We start from the raw sequence: 18187 nt of genomic DNA, 5'->3' as shown, positions 1-18187 counted from the left end.
TTCTCCCCCCTCCCTTTTTAAAACACACGCTCCTCTCCGTGTTGTTTGAATAATTTGTTTCATCGTATCGCTTTTTTTATTTGTATTTCTTTTTTCCATAGGCCAGCGTGTTGCGGTTTCGCCGAGCTGACCGTTTTTTTTTTGTTTGTTTTTTATTTCTGCGTAGCGTTCACAGCGTCCACTTTTTTTTTTGTTCCTCAGGACGGTGGGAAGCCGAAAATGACGGAGGCCTGAGAGGAACCCTGTCGGACGTAGGCCAGAACACTCGTGGATGGAGGAGACAGGGAAGCGCGGCTCCTCTGTCTGCTCACGCTCTCGGCCCTTCCAAGCTCGCCCGCGAGATTTACCGGAATGCGTCTCATCTGCTCCCTCTCTCGCTCGCCAACCGATGGAGAAGCCACAAAAGGAGCCCAGGGAGAGAGCCAAAAGTAAAAAAAACTTAACTTTTCAAGTTTAGCGGCTCCGACTTCCCTTCCGCGTTCTTTTGTTTTTGTTTTTAGTCACAGAGAGAGAGAGAGAGAGACCGCGTGGGAGTCGGCCGCCCCCGCGGCTTCGGCGGATCCGCGTCGAGCGGAGACCTCGGAGAAGGGGTCGGGATTGAGATGGCGTCCGTGGCGGGGAGCCAGGAGTCGCCGGCCCGGTGGTCCGCGCTGCTGGCCGGGCTGCTGCTCGCGGCGACGGCGGCGGCCCTGGAGTACGAGGGGATCCCCGGTCAGTGGACGCGCTACGGCCAGTGGGACGCCAGCTCGTCCGGCGAGCTCGGCTTCATCCTGAAGACCAACGTCAGCGAGGCCCTGGTGCTCTACCTGGACGACGGGGGCAACTGCGACTTCCTTGAGCTCCTAGTGGTTGACGGGAGGCTGCGGCTCCGCTTCACCATCCACTGCGCCGAGCCCGCCGGCCTGCACACGGAGACGCGCGTGGACGACCGGCGCTGGCACCGCGTCCTCCTCACCCGCAATTTCAGGGAGACGCGGCTGGCGGTGGATAACGAGAACAAAATGGCCGAGGTCAAGTCCAAGAGGAGCGAGATGGTCGTCGCCAGCGACCTCTACGTGGGAGGGATCTCGCCGGATGTCCGTCTGTCGGCGCTGACGTCCAGCACGGTCAAATACGAGCCGCCCTTCCAGGGCCTAATAGCCAATTTGGAATTGAAGGATGCCGCGCCTGTACTGCTGGACGGCCAAGGGGTTCATAATGATCTGGAGTACCTGTGTGCCGCGCACTCTCCCTGCAGCAACGAGGGCCTGTGCTCCATTCACCACGGAGAGGCCCTTTGTGACTGCGGCAACAAGGGCTACAGCGGGAGATACTGCCAAGAGGGTGAGGGAAAGAAATAACGATAATTATTCCAAACGCCGCTCCGCGTGAATCCTATTGGGTTCCCCCCGTCGCGGTAACCCATTATCTCCGCTGCCGTTATTAGCCTTTTTTTTTTTTTTTTTTTTCGCCCGTGATGTTATCTCATTTAGTTCATGTTTGAAATAGTTAAATAGTTCAATTCGACGTAAAGTCAAAAACAACCTAAGCTTGTAGGTTTAATCAACATTCGAAGCTTTTAAGCCTAACTTTAAGGTGGTATTTCTATTGAAGTGGAGTACTGCGTTGATATAATTACGAATACCACATTTACAAAGAATTTATTTTACACAGAACTTATAAAAAAATTGCAAACTCTGGCAATAGCTTTTTTGGCATAAAAATAATGCATTGCAAAACGAAATTGTAAATAAATTAAGTATTAAGGCTATCTTTGTGAAACGTGTCAACCGGAGTGCTTGAAAGTCATTGTTCAATTCAAATATCCTATTCAAATGTATAAGCGTGTATATAGTACGTACAGTATGCACCTGAACAAGGCGCCGCGCCGCGTTTTGTGTTGGTTTAATATTTCCACCTGCACCATAAGTACGTGCAGTCATCAAGAGATGGAATAGAGCGGTGCGTTTCTACGATCGCTTTGGCCTCGCCTCAAAAGCCATAGAGAGAAAAAAAACAAAAAAACGGATCTATGATTCATCTCCGTTTTTGTGACCGGTCGTAGGCAGATGCCGACCGATGACCTGTGTCTCATATCTCACAGTAATGGCCATCACCGGGGCGGGCCATCGGAAGCAGGGGAAGCTTGATGAACCTTATTGTTGGAACATTAAGTGTCCCAATCGCGACCCTGTCGCTCATCCAGACCACACCCCGACACGCCTAGAGCAAGGAAAATATGACATCGCAGAAACGCCTCACAACATGTCTCACCTCTGTGGACAAACAGGGGATTTACTAGAGTATCTGGAGGAATTAGCGTTGGGTTTGGGGTTTGGGGTTGATACTAACGTTGTTTTTTCCCTGTTTTCTGTCTCGTAGCCGTCCGGAAAGAAGTGGAAGGTAAGACCAGCGATCAAGGCATCTTAATATAATAATAATAGTTATTATTATTATTATTTCTGTTATATTAAAATTATGTTCACAATAGGGATGGTTATATTGTCAGTGTGGACTGCAGTTCTGACATCCGACGATTCAAACCCGGAGCATATTTGACTCACGGGTGTTGAGGTCCAAAGTGCTGTGCGTGATCCCAATGGTTGGGGTGACGTAAGGGGAGGAGTATAAATACACCGTTGTCAAAAAAAGAAACCGGTGACTTTATTTATCAATTATCAGCCTTTTTTTCCCTTTTGTTAGCTACAGTGTGTATATATATATATATATATATATATATATATATATATATATATATATATATATATATATGTGTTTTTTCCTCTTTGTTGGCGATTTCCAGGGTTTGTGTTTTGAAAGACTCCTGACTCGTCTTGGTTTTTTCGGCTTAGCACAGTCATTAGTCCAAAAGTTTTTAAGGTATCCAACAACAATGACTTATATCCCAAGTATTGATTTTATTTAATTATAATGAGGGGGGGGGATTGTCACAAGTGGTGAACCCAAACGCAGATACAACAAAGTGGGTCTGACAAGGAGCGAGTGTAGGGGGAACAGGTTAAACACGGGTGGAGTGACGAGGAAGGTGGAGACAGCTGGTTAGATTACAGAATGGGGTCAGGTGGCAGGAATGAAGAACCGGAGCGACGGACAGAGGGAACTAGAGAGACAGACACAAGAGAGAGAGGGAGTGAGAGAGACAAGGGACAGAATAACTATAACAAAACAGGGCACAACCATGACGGTAAGCTCCCGGGTCAGCAGGGGGCAGGCGGCCTATGCCGTCCGCCGCCTCCTGGATTCCCCGCCGGGGGGCGAAGGAGCCTCCAGTACCTGATGGACTGGGAGGGATATGGGCCCGAGGAACCTGGGAAATCCGGGACCCACACCTCATCGGGGACTTCCATCGCCTCCACCCGAGGCATCCTGGGGGAGCCGTTCCCAGAGGAGGGGGGCCCTGTCAGGATTGGTTTCATGACAGGGTTGGGTGGCAGCTTGTGGTGGAGCCACGAGCGTAGCCGGTGTGGCCACCTCCGTGGAGAGTGATTGCACGGTGGGCCACCTGGAGGAACTCTCCTGAGAGGAAAATGACGACCCCCCCAGAAAGGGGACTGCTGGGAATCCTCAGGGGCGGGAACAGGACAGGTGAGTACCGGGCTAGCCGGCTCAGGACTGGGGACAAGGCTAGGATGAGAGTCCAGCCTCACAAATCGAACTGACGGAAGCGCAGGCCGGGGGGGGCGAGCGGTTTTGGGTGCCTGAAGGGAATGTTCAGGCTGGGAATCATGCTGGCGACTAGCAGAACTAATGCTAGCAGGCCGGTGGCTAGCAGGCCGGTGGCTAGCAGGCCGGTGACTAGCAGGCCGGTTGCAAAACCATGACCGTAAGCTCCCGGGTCAGCAAGGGGCAGCCGGCTTATCCTGTCCGCAGGCTGCCGGATTCCCGTGGACTTCCGTCGCCTCCACCCGAGGCATCCCGGGGTCCTGTCAGGAATGGTTCCCAGCCTGCCAGTTCTTCAAGCATCCAGCAATGGCCACTATGAATGTTTTGTCTGTCTCATTGTGGTTGAATCAGTTTCGCCTGTGTTTGAGTCTGGGGTTACGGTTGTTGGTTATTTGTAACCCTGCCCGACCGAGGCCCCTTGCTCAGTCCTGGGGTTTGCTCGTGGACCATGCACTGGCTTTTTCTGATAAAAAAGATAAAAAGTATTTCAGTTTTTGGTTTGGAAACCTGTCTCTGCGTTTGGGTCTACCATCCTCCTACACCTGTGACAGAAACGTGTTTTTTTTTTTTTCTCACGACAAAGGGCATAGTACAACCTCCTTAGACAGAGGTAAAAAATAATAATTTAAATGCCTAAAATGACGTAGCAGTCATTGTGCTGAGTTTGACTATAACTCATTTCTGCTGTCGGCCTTTAATATACCCACAGAGAATATTATAAATTATAAGCCGTTTATAATAACTACTTAATGGATTTCGGAACCCGGATGTCATTATCTCGGGGCTGTTTTGGGAGGAGCAGCATTTTTTTTTTTTTTTTCTTTTCTCAGAGACTCTAGTCTCCGATGGAATTACCCGTTGAGGTAAACATGTAATAAGATATAAATCCATTATGTGAATTTAATACATTTTGTAACATGCTTTCTCCATTTCTGATAGAAACAGGTGGGCTTACGGGTTCTCCCACCACTGTGATCAAAGCGGCTTCCCGTCAGCCGCGCCCGGACGGCATCGCACGCTCTAGTCTTGACTTCAAAAGTATATTCATCAACCATACAGTTATTTCCATAATTGGCTTTTTATGATAATTATGTTGTTTATTTTTCCCTCATAAGGTTGCGTTAAAAATATCTCTCTTTAAAATAATAATAATAATAATAATAATAATAATAATAATAATAATAATAATAATAATCATTATTGACGTAACTCTTTTGACAGGAAAATGCTGGTGGTCGGTTTTAAGTGATCACACTGAGCCCATTGAGCCGGTATTGGAATGAGATCAGATCTGATACACACACACACACACACACACACATACGGGGAAATCCAGGTACAGTAGTGTTGGTATCAGATGAGAATGTGTGACGGAAGAAAAACAAAACAAAAAACCTGAATTCGGAGCCGAAACCCCTCCATTCAGTTTGTTCTCCGCCGCCCGTCCGCAGCACCGTGGGCTCTGCACTTGGTGTGCTTGCACGTCACGCCCACTTACTCCAAGTTTAGGAATCTACACGCACCCTCCTTCCGAAATCCTGCTTCCGACACATCCTGGTAAAATAAGTAAAAACAAGAAGAAAAAAAACAAGCTCTTCATCCGTTGCCTTGCAACACTGCTTTGCCTTTCGACTACTGCAGTTCTTTCATAAGAGGCCAAACCTGAATGTAAAGATGTTGTTCATGTTTAAGGGTCATACAGTATGTGGCTGCCGTTGAATATAATATCATCGAAACAGTATTTCACTTCCGACTTAATAATGTTAAATAAATTTGTCATAGATTTATGAGACGCCTCTCCTTTTTTTTTTTTTTTTTTTTTTTTTGCTCTTTGCTGACGGCGTATGTGTCAAGATGTTTAGAGGTCTCTATTTGCATAATATGCATCCGTAATAGGTAATAGGTTTAATTTAAAAAAAAAGGGACTTTCCAAAAATGAGCATCAACTCCCGGTTTTTATGAGCGAGAGACGGCACGGCCGCGCTCGGAGAGGGGGGAAAAAAAGCCGAGCGCTGCTCAATGACATACTGCATAATGAGCATATCATAATCTTTATTGGATTAAAGCCTTGACACAGAGACAATCCCTGGTGCAGAATGCATGAAAACAATGTTGACAGTTGGAAAATGAAACTCACCGGATCCTCCCTCTCTCTCCCCCCACCCCTCTATACTTTTAGGACAATTCAATGTTATATCCAGCAGCAAGTCTTTGTGGTTCTTATATCAGCGGCGATGCACAGCTCGGTGATTTAGCGAAATCGCTGCTTTCTCCCAAGATAGTAGAGATGCCGCTCTGTGGTCTTTGGTTCCCAATTTAATTATTTATTTTTAAGCTGTTGCCAGAGCTCTCTTTGTGTGTGTGGGGGGGGGGGGCAGCGTGGAGAAGTGCTGCTCTGCAGTTAACCCCCCCCCCCAGGGCTCAGGAGTGGACTGCAGGTGAGTAGCGCCAGGCGTTCGCGTACAGTATGCAGCAATTACTTCAGAGCCGCTCTGTCTGGGCGGACAAAGGCCATGGGGGATGGGGGGGGGGGCCTCCGCTGCCAAAAGAGTGCAGTGCATCCTCTGATGTTCCAGCTGCACAAAATACAACCCCCCCCCCCCAAAAAAAAACAAAAAAACTGCCTGTGCGCGAGAGATAAGGACAGACTCCTAACACAGCCGATATGGACCAGCAAAAGTCGGGGACAAAACAAAACAAAAAATAAAAATAAAAAAACCTCTTCCACATATCAAAACTGCTGCGCCAGAAGGGTGTCCAAACTTTGCTCCAAACAAGCGAATATGCAACTAACGGAATTCACTGGGGGGAATATGAACGACATTGTTTTGTGTTTGTTTTTTGTTTTTTTTGGTCAAATTCCTAGTCCTAAGAACAACTAACAGGGTTTTGTTTTGTTTTTTTTGGGGGGGGGGGGGGGTTCAATTGTGGGCTTATGGAGAAGATGGTTCAAAAGAAAAAAACAGAAACCTTTTTTTACAGGCTGAAAGGGCAAAAATACGGGAGGGGGGTGGGGGGGGTGGGAGTGTCTCGCTTTAACGATAAGAATAAAAATGAAATAAATTGAAATAAGTAACACGGCAGAGGGAGAGAGAGCCGTCTCTTAGTCACGCTCGCCTTTTTCCTTTCATACAAAAAAAATCCCTTCTTGCCAAGTTCGCTCCCGTTCCACGTTCAAGTTCGCGGGCAGCGCCAGTTTTGTAGGAGGGGGCGGATAATTGCATTACAAAAATTGAGTCCAGCTGTACAGCACCCGTAACTCCAAGTAAAAAGAAAATAAAAACAAAATTAATTTTCTATCGAAATGCTGCATCATTCCCCCCACGCATTAACGCACTGGGTATTCCAACCTGCGAGTTGCCCTTTAAGCTCCCAATTATTAGATCGTAATAACTATTTCGATGAATGCGGCCTATGACAATGCAGGCGCAGATATCTTTGAAAGAAAAGGACTTAGCCGCCACTAATGGGCTTGCGTCTTCCCGCAGCAGTGACCTTGCTCTAATCCCTCATTACAACTGGCTCATTCCGAGTACAATAATACTGTACTCTTCATGGGAAAACAAACCTCGCCGAGCCTAATCCTCCGGCGATAGGTTGTTGTTTTTTTTTTTTCCCCTCCCCTCCTAGATGCTTACTAATTATATTAAAGTCAAACCAATGCCCGACAGGTTGTTTGTATTTCCTCATGCGATAAAGACAGGGGTCACTGTCACTTTTTGATGAGCTGCGTTGGAGAAACGCCTCTGAAAATAACAGGGTTCGATTGAAAGACACCGTGGGGTTGTGGACACGCACGTATGTCAACCCCGATGGTCCAGGAGACGTCATTTATTTGTTATTTTTATGTCCTCGCGGGTTCATGTCCGAGGTACACGGGCTCTCGGGGGAATAAGGGCGTGGCGTGACGCTGCTTTCACGCCGCGCTTTAAACAGCCTGCCGGCGGTTGGGATGAGATGAAACGCTCGGGACGATTGGGAGCACAATGCTGACGTCTACCTTCCCCTCGCGAGAGAAATAAAAGTGAAGATAAAGTTTTTTTCGGGGGGGGGGGGCTGAGGACGGACGGGTGCTATTACTCAGAAACGCAAGCCTTGTTGCTATGCCAACGCGGAGATGATGGCGATACAGTACACTTGGATACATGCATAATGCACGCAGCAGCGTTTTAACTCTTGAACGGCTTATTTTTTCATGCATTTGGGTTTCTGATCGGCCCACTAATGCACCAACGCTGAAATGAGACGAGCCGGTCGCTTTGTTGTGAGCGTTGTGTTTCAGAAGACATGTCCTGAAACGAGCCGTTGAGCCTTGTGTCTCACTGCTACGTGGCGTTGAGACACATTAGGATTAGAGCCGGACCCCAAACATAGCATCGAAACTAAGAGCTAAGCATGGGAAGTTCTCTGTTGGCTGCAGGTACCAACACAAATCTTTTGAAAGAAAGAGGAATTAATACCAACTGTCCATGAAAAAACTGCAGATGACAGAAATACAAGTATTTAAAAATGAATTCTGCTGTGTGTTTCTTTCTGTGTGTGTGTGTGTGTGTGTCTGTGTGTCTGTGTGTCTGTGTGTGTGTGTGTGTCCACATTAGGTTGACTGTCCTGTAGGCTGCAGCGTGCAATCCACTCCGCGTTTCTCCAAACAAAACTGTAGACTTAGTATTAGTAGTATTTATTATTTCATCATTATTATTATTTATTTTATTTTCCGAAGTTGAATTGAATGAAAGAAAAAAGCCCCAAGCCCCGCCCTATCCCGCGCCGCTCCAAGCTCCGCCGCGCTGCTCAGGACACCGGTGTTGAAAGTCAGAACGAACTTCTGAACGAGGCCTTGTAGATCTAATATGAGGGAGGATTCAGCTCCTGGATTGCTCATTTGCGCACACATAACCCGGGACTTCTGCTCAAACCCCATCGGCCCACAGAACTAGGGGCCCCGGGCTCCCGTTTTCAGACAGGTTGAATTGGACGCATCAGTCGTATTTTCGGTGAAAAACTTTCAAAACATGTTTTGGGGACCTCAGAGACCATATATTAATTTGCTGAAAAGGAGCATAATAGGTCCCCTTTGATGAAAGGTCAATGGAGATAAAACACTTTTGGTGCGTGTGTGTGTGTGTGTGTGTGTGTGTGTGTGTGTGTGTGTGTGTGTGTGTGTGTGTGTGTGTGTGTGTGTGTGTGTGTGTGTGCAGCAGCAACCGGTTCACTAATAAATGAGCTGTGTTCTCCCTCATGAGGTGCCGCAACAAACATTCGATATCTCCCCGTCCGCTACTCGGTCAATTTCCTCCTTCCTTCTATCCAGACTTTTTTTTTTTTTTTTTTTAAACCGCCGTCGGTTTTCATTTGTAGCCGGGCAAACGTGTCTATTATCATCTAATCGTGGTAATGAGATGGATCCGACCCCCCAGCCCCTGCCCCCCTAAGAAAAAAGTCTGAGCGTCAAAAAAATAAATCTGGTTTCTATGGTTCGCTTATATTGCTCTATCCTGTGCACCTATTTTATTCTTTTCCTACTAACCGAGAACTGTTTTTTCGAGGCCCTCTCGACGAAAAAAAAAGATGTTAATTTTGACACGGATTCAATCCAATCTTGCAATGTCTGCATTTACTGTAGTACACATACTGTACGTGTTCCATTCTGAAAAAAAGCATCTATGTGAGCAACCACCTCCAGGGGGTTGCGTCGATCAAGATGTTGTTTTTTCTCTTGCCCCCCTCCGAGATGTTTGTCTGTTTTTTTGTTTATTATTTTTATTTGTTTCTTTAGTTTCTATTCTCGACATCCGTACCTCCTAGGATGTCTGTCACAAACTGCAGTCCAACATTGTGACAATGCTTTAGTTTCTCCCGGACTTTTTTATGAACTTCCTGTTTTTCCGTATTCTTTTTCTATTCTTTCCCTCAAGGTCTGGCGCACCTGATGTTAAACCGCCAAGGTATGGGGTTGATTGTTTTTTTGCTTTTCCTTTCCCAAACCACCAGATCACATTTCCCTGCAACCATTTGAGTTTTACTGTGCTGCACTAATACCCTGTCTTCTCTCTTCCCATATATATTTGCATATTCATTTTTGGCTTTCTGTCACGTTATGCTCTCTGTACTCACTCAATTTGTGTCCGTCAAACCCTTGTCCTGAACCACTGACTGAGCTACCGGAACTTCACCTTTGACCCTCTGCAGTTTTTCGCCAAGGTAATGCATCTATGCTTGTAGCCTTTTCTTCGGATTGGCCTTCATATGGTGTATTTAGAGCGATTAAGATTTCGAGAGTGAAGGTAGGCTCCGTCCGACGTCGGTAAGCACCCTCACCGTCTCCAATGTGCAGTGGAAATATGTTTAAGTAACTAATGCTCAGTGTGACGTTTGAAATTTTCAATGAGAGCAAAGGTCCAAGTCTGTTGCGAAATCACAGCATTTGCATTTCAATCGTCTTTTAAAATCAAGAGAATCGCCCATGCCTCCTACTATTTTTCAAGGTGTAAAGTACGAGATATGACTTGGAGTTTCCATTTCCACCATAATGAGTTGAGTATTTATTTTTATTTTTCCCCAAAATATTGTCTTCTACCTGGACAAGAGTGCGTCCTCATAAAAACAACATTGAAATATGAACTTGACATTGTCAGAACAGAGCAATTACAAGGTGCCTGCAAGATTTCTAATTGCTAATTTCCTTTATAACATTAATGGCATTAACCAAAAATAAGCAATGATTACGAAATAAGATTCCCTTATAATAATTACATTTCTTGCCCAAGCACAAAAAACGAAGGTTGCCAGGTAGCATAACAAACCAGTCCGTTGAGAAAGGTTGTATGCTTTAGAGACTTATTGCCCTCTCCAAACAGATATTCATGAAGCAAATGGCAGGATACCTTTTTGAAGAAAAAGAAGCATGGTTTCTCTAGGAAACCATGTTGGATAGTGGATCCATTAGGTCATTGATGGCTAAAGCCCAAAGGAAGTCCCCATAACAAACGCCCAAACAAAGTATATTGTCCAACACTGAAAAGGTCAACGACACGTTCTGGTGTTAAAGTGATAACGCTTCTGTAAACATCGGGTTGGAAAGAATCCTCAGAGAACCGCAAGATTCCACAGAGTAATTTGCTTGTTCTTTGTGAAATACAGTGGCTCGGGGCTGTACAACAGTATGACATCATAGATTAGAGTCTTCTTTCTGTGGTTACTCGCTTTAGGACACGTTAATGTGCAGAGAGAAAAAAGATATTGGGCTACACAAGGCCAAAGATTACATTGTTGGCTAATACAAGCTCCTTCACATGATGGGTCTGAATATATATATATACTGTATATATATAGTTGCTCGCTACAGGATTGACTGTCTAAATAAATAACTAATTTTATGTAATTGACGAACATTTATGAGGATACATTCTTTCAATTATTTATTTAAAACGTGAGTATATAAACAGGAAACACCATGCAGCCCTGGTTCAGTAGACTTAGGCTTCTCCCACTTGAAGTGTGACCAGGCTGGGAACTCTTGTGTGCACAGACGTGATGTCAGAAGTGCGTCAGGGAATCTAAGCTCCGAAACCATATGCGGTGACGGAGGCTTACGCCGTGAGACATTTTCCGCTGTGTGTTTTTCTTCCCACTCTACTTCTCCTCCCCTGTTTGCCGTTTGCTTCCTCTCAGCTTGATTCTGTCACCGTTGCAGGGAAAATGCAGCGGTTGGGGAAAAAATTGAATTCATGTGCAGTCGACACTCATGGCCACAGGCTCTGTTTTCCAAAGTCACACTTACGCTCAAGATTTAGTGTGATTACGTTTCCTTTATTGGCTAGTTCCAATGCCAGGATGTCGATTTTATCAGCTTAACTTGAGCAAAATCTGGCCTTCTTAGCCTTCCGATGGATAGTACACACCATGATTTACAGTAGTACCATACGTTATCAGGTGCCACTGTGCTTTTATCATGAAATATTAGAAAGTGTTTTAAGATTACCTTTGCTGATCAAAGGCACTATAGTCAGGAAGTTATTGACAAATCAAAAAAAGAATTGACCAGGTCCCAATTACCCCAGAGCCAAACTGGGCTCTGGCAATGGTGTGTGAAGAAGGGGTCCAGCAGTCCAGTTAAACAAGCAATTTGGCCCAATTGGTCAATGCCTGGTAGATATCAGTGCACCGGACTCAGCAGGATGTATCAAAACATGCTTGTGCAAGGCTTCAGTCTCTTCTGTACATAAATATACGTCAACATTCCACCAGATAACACGAGCACATTAGCCCCAAAACTTTGAACGTGTTGGAGTTTAGTTGTGGTGTAGACGCTCAATGACTGCGCAGCTACTTCACTTCGATCTGACTGCTTTACCCCGAGTCTGTCCTTACACTATATTTGTGACCACAGATGATTTGTTTTTGTGTTTGTTTTCTCTAAAATATGTCAGTGGAATTTTTATCTGTAATCTCAATGTGTGTGAAACTGTCAATCACAGCAATCATCTTGGAACACACCTTGGAATCTTTGACCGGATCACTTTTTTGGTCTACTGAAGGAGGGAGGAGAGGGAGTCTTGATTTTCTTTGTAATCACCGGATAGAGACGACCTTGTGTCTTGAGTAGTCTCGTCACTGGTTAACAAGGAAAAACAGAATTCACGTTGAGTGCCCTTGTGTGTAAAACGGCAGTGCTGTGAATGCAAAGTACTTTGCCAAGAGTGTATTTGCAGTCGCCGTTTTTGCAGCATTGTTACTGATGAGATGAGTTTGATGGAAACACTTTAAAAATGTAAATATTTTAATAATCCAACCTTCTTTTGTTGTTCAATGAGTTTAAAGGCTAAAAGGCTCAAGGTAATGAAGTACGCCGATAAGCCGCAACATTAAAACCACCTGCCTAGTATTGTGTAGGTCCCCCTCTTGCTGCCAAAACAGCTGTGACCCGTGGAGGCATGGACTCCACAAGACCTCTGAAGGTGTCCTGTGGTATCTGGCACCAAGACGTTAGCAGCAGATCCTTTAAGCCCTGTATGTTGTGAGGTGGGGCCCCTGAAGTGGTTGTTGTTCCAGCACATCCCACAGATGCTCCATCGGATTGAGATCTGAAGAATTTGGAGGCCAGGTCAACACCTTTGTCATGTTCCTCAAACCATTCCTGAACAATTTATTCAGTGTGGCAGGACGCATTATCCTGCTGAAAGAGGGCACTTCCATAAAGGAATACCATTGCCATGAAGGGGTGAACTTGGTCTACAACAATGTTTTGGTTGGTGGTACGTGTCAAAGTAACATCCACATGAATGCCAGGACCCAAGATTTCCCAGCAGAACATTGCCCAGAGCATCACACTGACTCCGGCGGCTTGCCTTCTTCCCATAGTGCGGCCGTCTACATGATGTAAAAGAAAACGTTCATCAACGATTCTTCAGCGGCCACCTTCTTCCATTGCTCCATGGTCCAGTTCTGATGCTCACATGCCCATTGAAAGCAATTTTGGTGGTGGACAGGGGTCAGCATGGACACTCTGACTGGTCTGCAGCTACACAGCCCCATACGCAGCAAGCTGTGATGCACTGTGTGTTCTGACACCTTTCTATCATTGCATCATTAACTTTTTCAGAAATTTGTGCTACAGTAGCTCTTCTGTGGAATCGGACCAGATGGGCTAGCCTTTGCTCCCCATGTGCATCAATGAGCCTTGGGCGCCCATGACCCTGTCGCCGGTTCATCGGTTGTCCTTCCTTGGACCACCTTTGGTAGGTACTAACCACTGCATACCGGGAACACCCCACAAGACCTGCTGTTTGGGAGATGCTCTGACCAGTCGTCTAGCCATCACAATTTGGTCCTTGTCAAAGTGGCTCAGATCCTTACGCTTGCCCATTTTTCCTGCTTCCAACACATCAACTTCAAGAACTGACTGTTCACTTGCTGCCTAATATATCCCACCCCTTGACAGGTGCCACTGGAACAAGCAATGTTATTCACTTCACCTGTCAGTGGGTTTAATGTTGTGGCTCATTGGTGTTATATATCTGGCTATAACAGTATTATGATAGTGCTTTATCTTCTATTCCGCACTCATGTACATAATCGTGTTGAGTGTGGAACATTTGCAATTCTGATGATCACCTCTGGCCACTCTCTATCGATGATCGTTTTGGTGATGAGATAATGGCCAAAAGTGTCTTTACAACAGTGTCTTTACAATCTTTTGTTCAATTTACCCTAAAAGGTACGTCCCCAAACCTGCCAACTAACCAACAGTCCTAAAAATGCTAACAAAATAGTGACGATCACAGACACACCTGTGATTGATCTGTGATGGACAAAGAGGGAAGTTTAAGATGTTTCTCTTTCCCCCTCCCCCAACTAGGGCAGGAAGAGTCCGTGGCCACGTTCAAGGGGAATGAGTTCTTCAGCTACAACTTGTCCCAGACGCCTATCCAGAGCAGCATGGATGAGATCACCATGTCCTTCCGCACACTCCAGAGGAATGGCCTGTTGCTCCACACGGGGAAGTCGGCCGACTACGTCAACCTCTCCCTGAGGAACGGAGCTCTATGGCTGGTGATCAACCTGGGCTCCGGAGCCTTCGAGGCCCTCGTGGAGCCCGCCAGTGGCAAGTTCAACGACAACACGTGGCACGACGTCCGCGTGACACGCAACCTCCGCCAGGTCAGTGTATACTACACACACAACCCACACTAACAGGATACATGTAAAGGATAATGTTCAGCCAGTGGGTCATTATGACAAAATAACCCCCGACAGAGTGATCGGGATCAAGTGTTTTTTGTGATAATGATAATAATGACCAACTGACTCACACATTATCCTGGTTTTTACATGGTTACTAAATAACAGAATAGATTGAGACTGAATATTGTTGTATAACAAGCATGAGCTGCTGCTAAGAAGAATAGTCCACAACAGTGATGATCATCTGATGAATGAATACTTTTCCCTAAACATGACTAACCTACTTACTTTTATTAATGTGAAATTGGACATATCCGCATAGAGCCATTCATGTGCGTGGGCTAGTCCACACCCAGAGCGATGCGACTCGACTGGGCAGACTGTCCTCAGTGCATCGGGAGCGAGGGACCGTGTACTTACGTCTGGACCAATCACCGTGCACTAACGTCACTGATGGTTCCTCTCGTGCCGGTTAGTCCCTGCCATGGACTAGGAGATAAAAAAGTCCCTCAAAGCGGCTTTCTAAGAAATACGATTGTTCCTAGTTCCTGCAGTGTGGACACAAAAAATAGACTGGGCTCTTCCAAATGTTCTTAGCACTATGAAAGAGGGCCTGCGATGCCAAGACACCTAAAGCGGAACGGGAATTCAGGTGGAGAAGTGATTGCCTCTTCTAACCGTCATTATTAACGGACAGTGTCATTATTGAGAAATAACTGACGGCTGACTGCTGTGATTGACCAATCTGAATCGAGTGTTTACCGAGTCGCGTAGTCATGTAACAACTAAATAATAAATAAATAATAATGAAAAACACTATTAAGTTGAAAGTCTCAATATGTTGATTCCCCATTCCATTTGGAGAGTTTTCTATTATATTATGCCGTTATCTTTCCCAAGGGAGGATAATATTAGGATATACACTAACTTTTAAATTATACGCCGTTCATTACATTGTTATTTTTTGGAATTACTTTGAAGAAATGTATGAAATCACTTAAGCAATGTTAAGTTTTCCGCTGGCAAATTCCAGAGAAGAACAAGAGTGGAATTAACTTTTTTTTTTTGTTCTACGGAGCATTTTTTTTTACTTTCCCATTAAGAATTTATAAGGGAGTATGTAAAGATAGTTTCACCATAATTGTAACCTGCGGTTTTCTCCCATTTCCATGAAATTGTAGAGCAGTTTGTTTCTACTACTTTGGAGACATTGTAAGTGGTTTACCCAAAATAACTTTGGGTGGTCATTTATTCTACTTCTGCACCAACCCTACATAGAAATCAAGGCCTGCTCCTATTTATGAGAATTGAATGTTTGTCGACTCCAGCGGCAATGGTTGTTTTAAATGTCATTGCTTTCAGGATAAAGAAAATCGCTTCAATATCATACATCTACTATAGTGCAATATTACGTGTTCTTCAGTCCATTTTACTGGTGTTTACGTGGAGTGGTTATTTTGTTTAAATCCCTTTGTACAATGTGTTGAACAAAAGTGCGACACAGCTACACCAAAACAAAAGGCGACTGCAAAGTAGGCGACGAGTACGATTTACACGATGCCCTGTTGTCGGTTGTTTACGAGTGAAAACGGGAATATTCGGTCCAAACAGTGGACCCTAGCCTGAATTGCGACGACAAAGCTGCTGTGTGTTGTTGTCACTGAAGAAAGTTGAATTCCACCCACTTCACATCTCGTGAAATGGTTGCCGCTGCAAGGAGGATCTTGGAGGATGTTCCACCCACTTCATTGCATATGTAGGTGATAAGCAGCCCTATTCATTTTTAGTATATATTTTTTAACGCCAACCCCAGCCAAATACTGACATAAAAACCGTGAGATAGTGATTTACCAGATTAAACTGTAAGTGCCGAGCGGCAACTTCGGAGGGAAGCAGCTACTAGGTTGTTTGGTCAGTCTTGGTGGGAGGATCAATTTGCACGTCAGCAGTGGTGCAGGTTCAGTTTGAGGTACATTGAGGTTGGGGGTCTGGGGGTCCTCCCCCAGGAAAGTTGAGGGTGAAATACCTTATTTCCCGCATTCTGGCGAATATTTAGGCACAAATTTGTGCCTTTTCTGCAACAATTCATGATGGAATTGTCTTTACTTATGTAAAGGAAAGCTTCTTTCACATTAACACTGCGACGCGTGCCTGCCTGCACAGCGCGTGCCGTGCACGACAGCGCGCACACACACGTCACCACTGACGGGTTGTGATCGCTGTCACTGCGATCATGTAATTTTAGAACCCGCTTCCACGAATGAGCATCATGGGCAGGTAGGAATCTTTATAAAATTTGGCACAGCGGCCCATCAGTTCATCAAGTGTTCACCACTAATTGAAGGGCACTTGGCGAGCCTCGAGCACTGCAAAGTCATCCACAATGCTCCCTATGTCCAACTTCTGCGCCCGGTCATTGTGCTCCTCAGATGGTTTTTAATTTGTTTTAGTTTGGACAAGGAGCGCTCGGCAGTCGTGACAGTGACAGGAAGAGTCAGAAACTGTTGACAAGCGATGGATGATGACCTACGGAGTTTTTTGGCAGTTGTTGATGACGCAGCATCTATTACCCAGTTTACATACGGAGGCGATTCACTCGTACATCCGCATGACGTAAAGGTAACTGCGAGTGTGCAAATAAAACAACATTTCAAATGTATTTAACTTATTTAATGGTTTTATTTGAGTCATGACTGAAATAGTTGTCAATTTACTACCAAAGGTGCCTGTAGTTCCTATGTGACTACCTGGTATGTACAGTATACAGTCGAGTGCACAGTTTGAAGGTATGGTAGTGGTCTAAAGGTATAAGCGCTCAAACTATTTATGTTAATACAGGTACATGTTATGTGCCCCGCCTGACATGCCAAAGGACCGCACAGTTTAATTGGGCCATTTAATCAGGGCGATCCTTCCGTCACTGATAGTAACAGCTGTAAGAAAACATATTACCAATGGCAAATTACACTATGTACGTGTATGCACGTACCTGTAGCAGTGTTTCCATTAGCCAGTAATTGCCGGTTTTTGACTTGAATCTGTTGAAGTCCAACATATTTAAATCTCTACGGTCATAATGTCCGGTAAAAATAATTCCCTCCAATGTGAATTAGTGCTGGGTGGATCATTTCGATCCAGACCTGTTCATTTCGGCAAGTTGCAACGGGAAGCCAATCAGTTTGGACGATCAAAAGCTGATCATTCACCGCTGACCAATCACGTTTGTCGATATAGAACTAAGCCCCGCCCCCTCCCTCGTGGACAGGCTGCGCTTGTAAACGCAGTAAACGCGCACGGAGCGGAGACAGAGCCGCAGCGTCCAGAACTCTGAGGAGAAACAGAAAGATGATGTGTCGTTGACAACAGGGACACGTACATCCATAGCTTTGAATTTTAAGTTCCGACCCAAAGCAGACGGTAAATATCCATTGTGTAAAATATATCCACCGGACGTCACGACGAAGACGCACAAGAACACCTCAGACTTTAATATTTATTCAGACCTACTTGCCCTATTTAATCTGTTTTGGATTTTGTCAAAATGTTATTTTAGTGAAATGTTAATCAAAGCGGCTGAAATTATTTGATTTCAAGTAGTAATATTCGTAATTTTTATTTAATTATTTTTAAAATGGCGTTAACTGACGGGACTTATTTTATAACTGATAATAAATTAATAATAAACTATATTGAAATTATATATAAAATTATTTTTATTTTAAATATTCAATAAAAAAATATTCTACACCTACATGCCTTAATGATATCATTCTCAATATAGCCTGCTTATCAATTGTTTTCAAGCTCAATAAACACAGATATTATTTGACTGGAATCCCTC

The 18187-nt window shown here is 44.9% G+C and overlaps 1 protein-coding gene across 1 annotated transcript in view; it reads left to right on the top strand.

Moving 5' to 3' along the window:
* Nucleotides 1-14085: 14085 nt before the first annotated feature.
* The window catches only part of LOC307239668 (neurexin-2-like), a gene marked incomplete at its 3' end in the record, with an annotated part of 81096 nt that continues 76994 nt past the window's right edge, over nt 14086-18187 (top strand). Inside the window, exon 1 of the mRNA XM_080013176.1 lies at nt 14086-14322. Coding sequence (XP_079869302.1) covers nt 14101-14322 — 222 coding nt within the window. The 5' untranslated portion in view covers nt 14086-14100. The remainder of the gene's footprint in view (nt 14323-18187) is intronic.

Source organism: Zeus faber, assembly GCF_960531495.2.
Source record: "Zeus faber genome assembly, chromosome: 14".
In the NCBI taxonomy this organism is placed as follows: domain Eukaryota; kingdom Metazoa; phylum Chordata; class Actinopteri; order Zeiformes; family Zeidae; genus Zeus; species Zeus faber.
The sequence above is the reverse complement of the archived record's forward strand: the minus strand, read 5'-3'. Positions and strand labels throughout refer to the sequence as shown.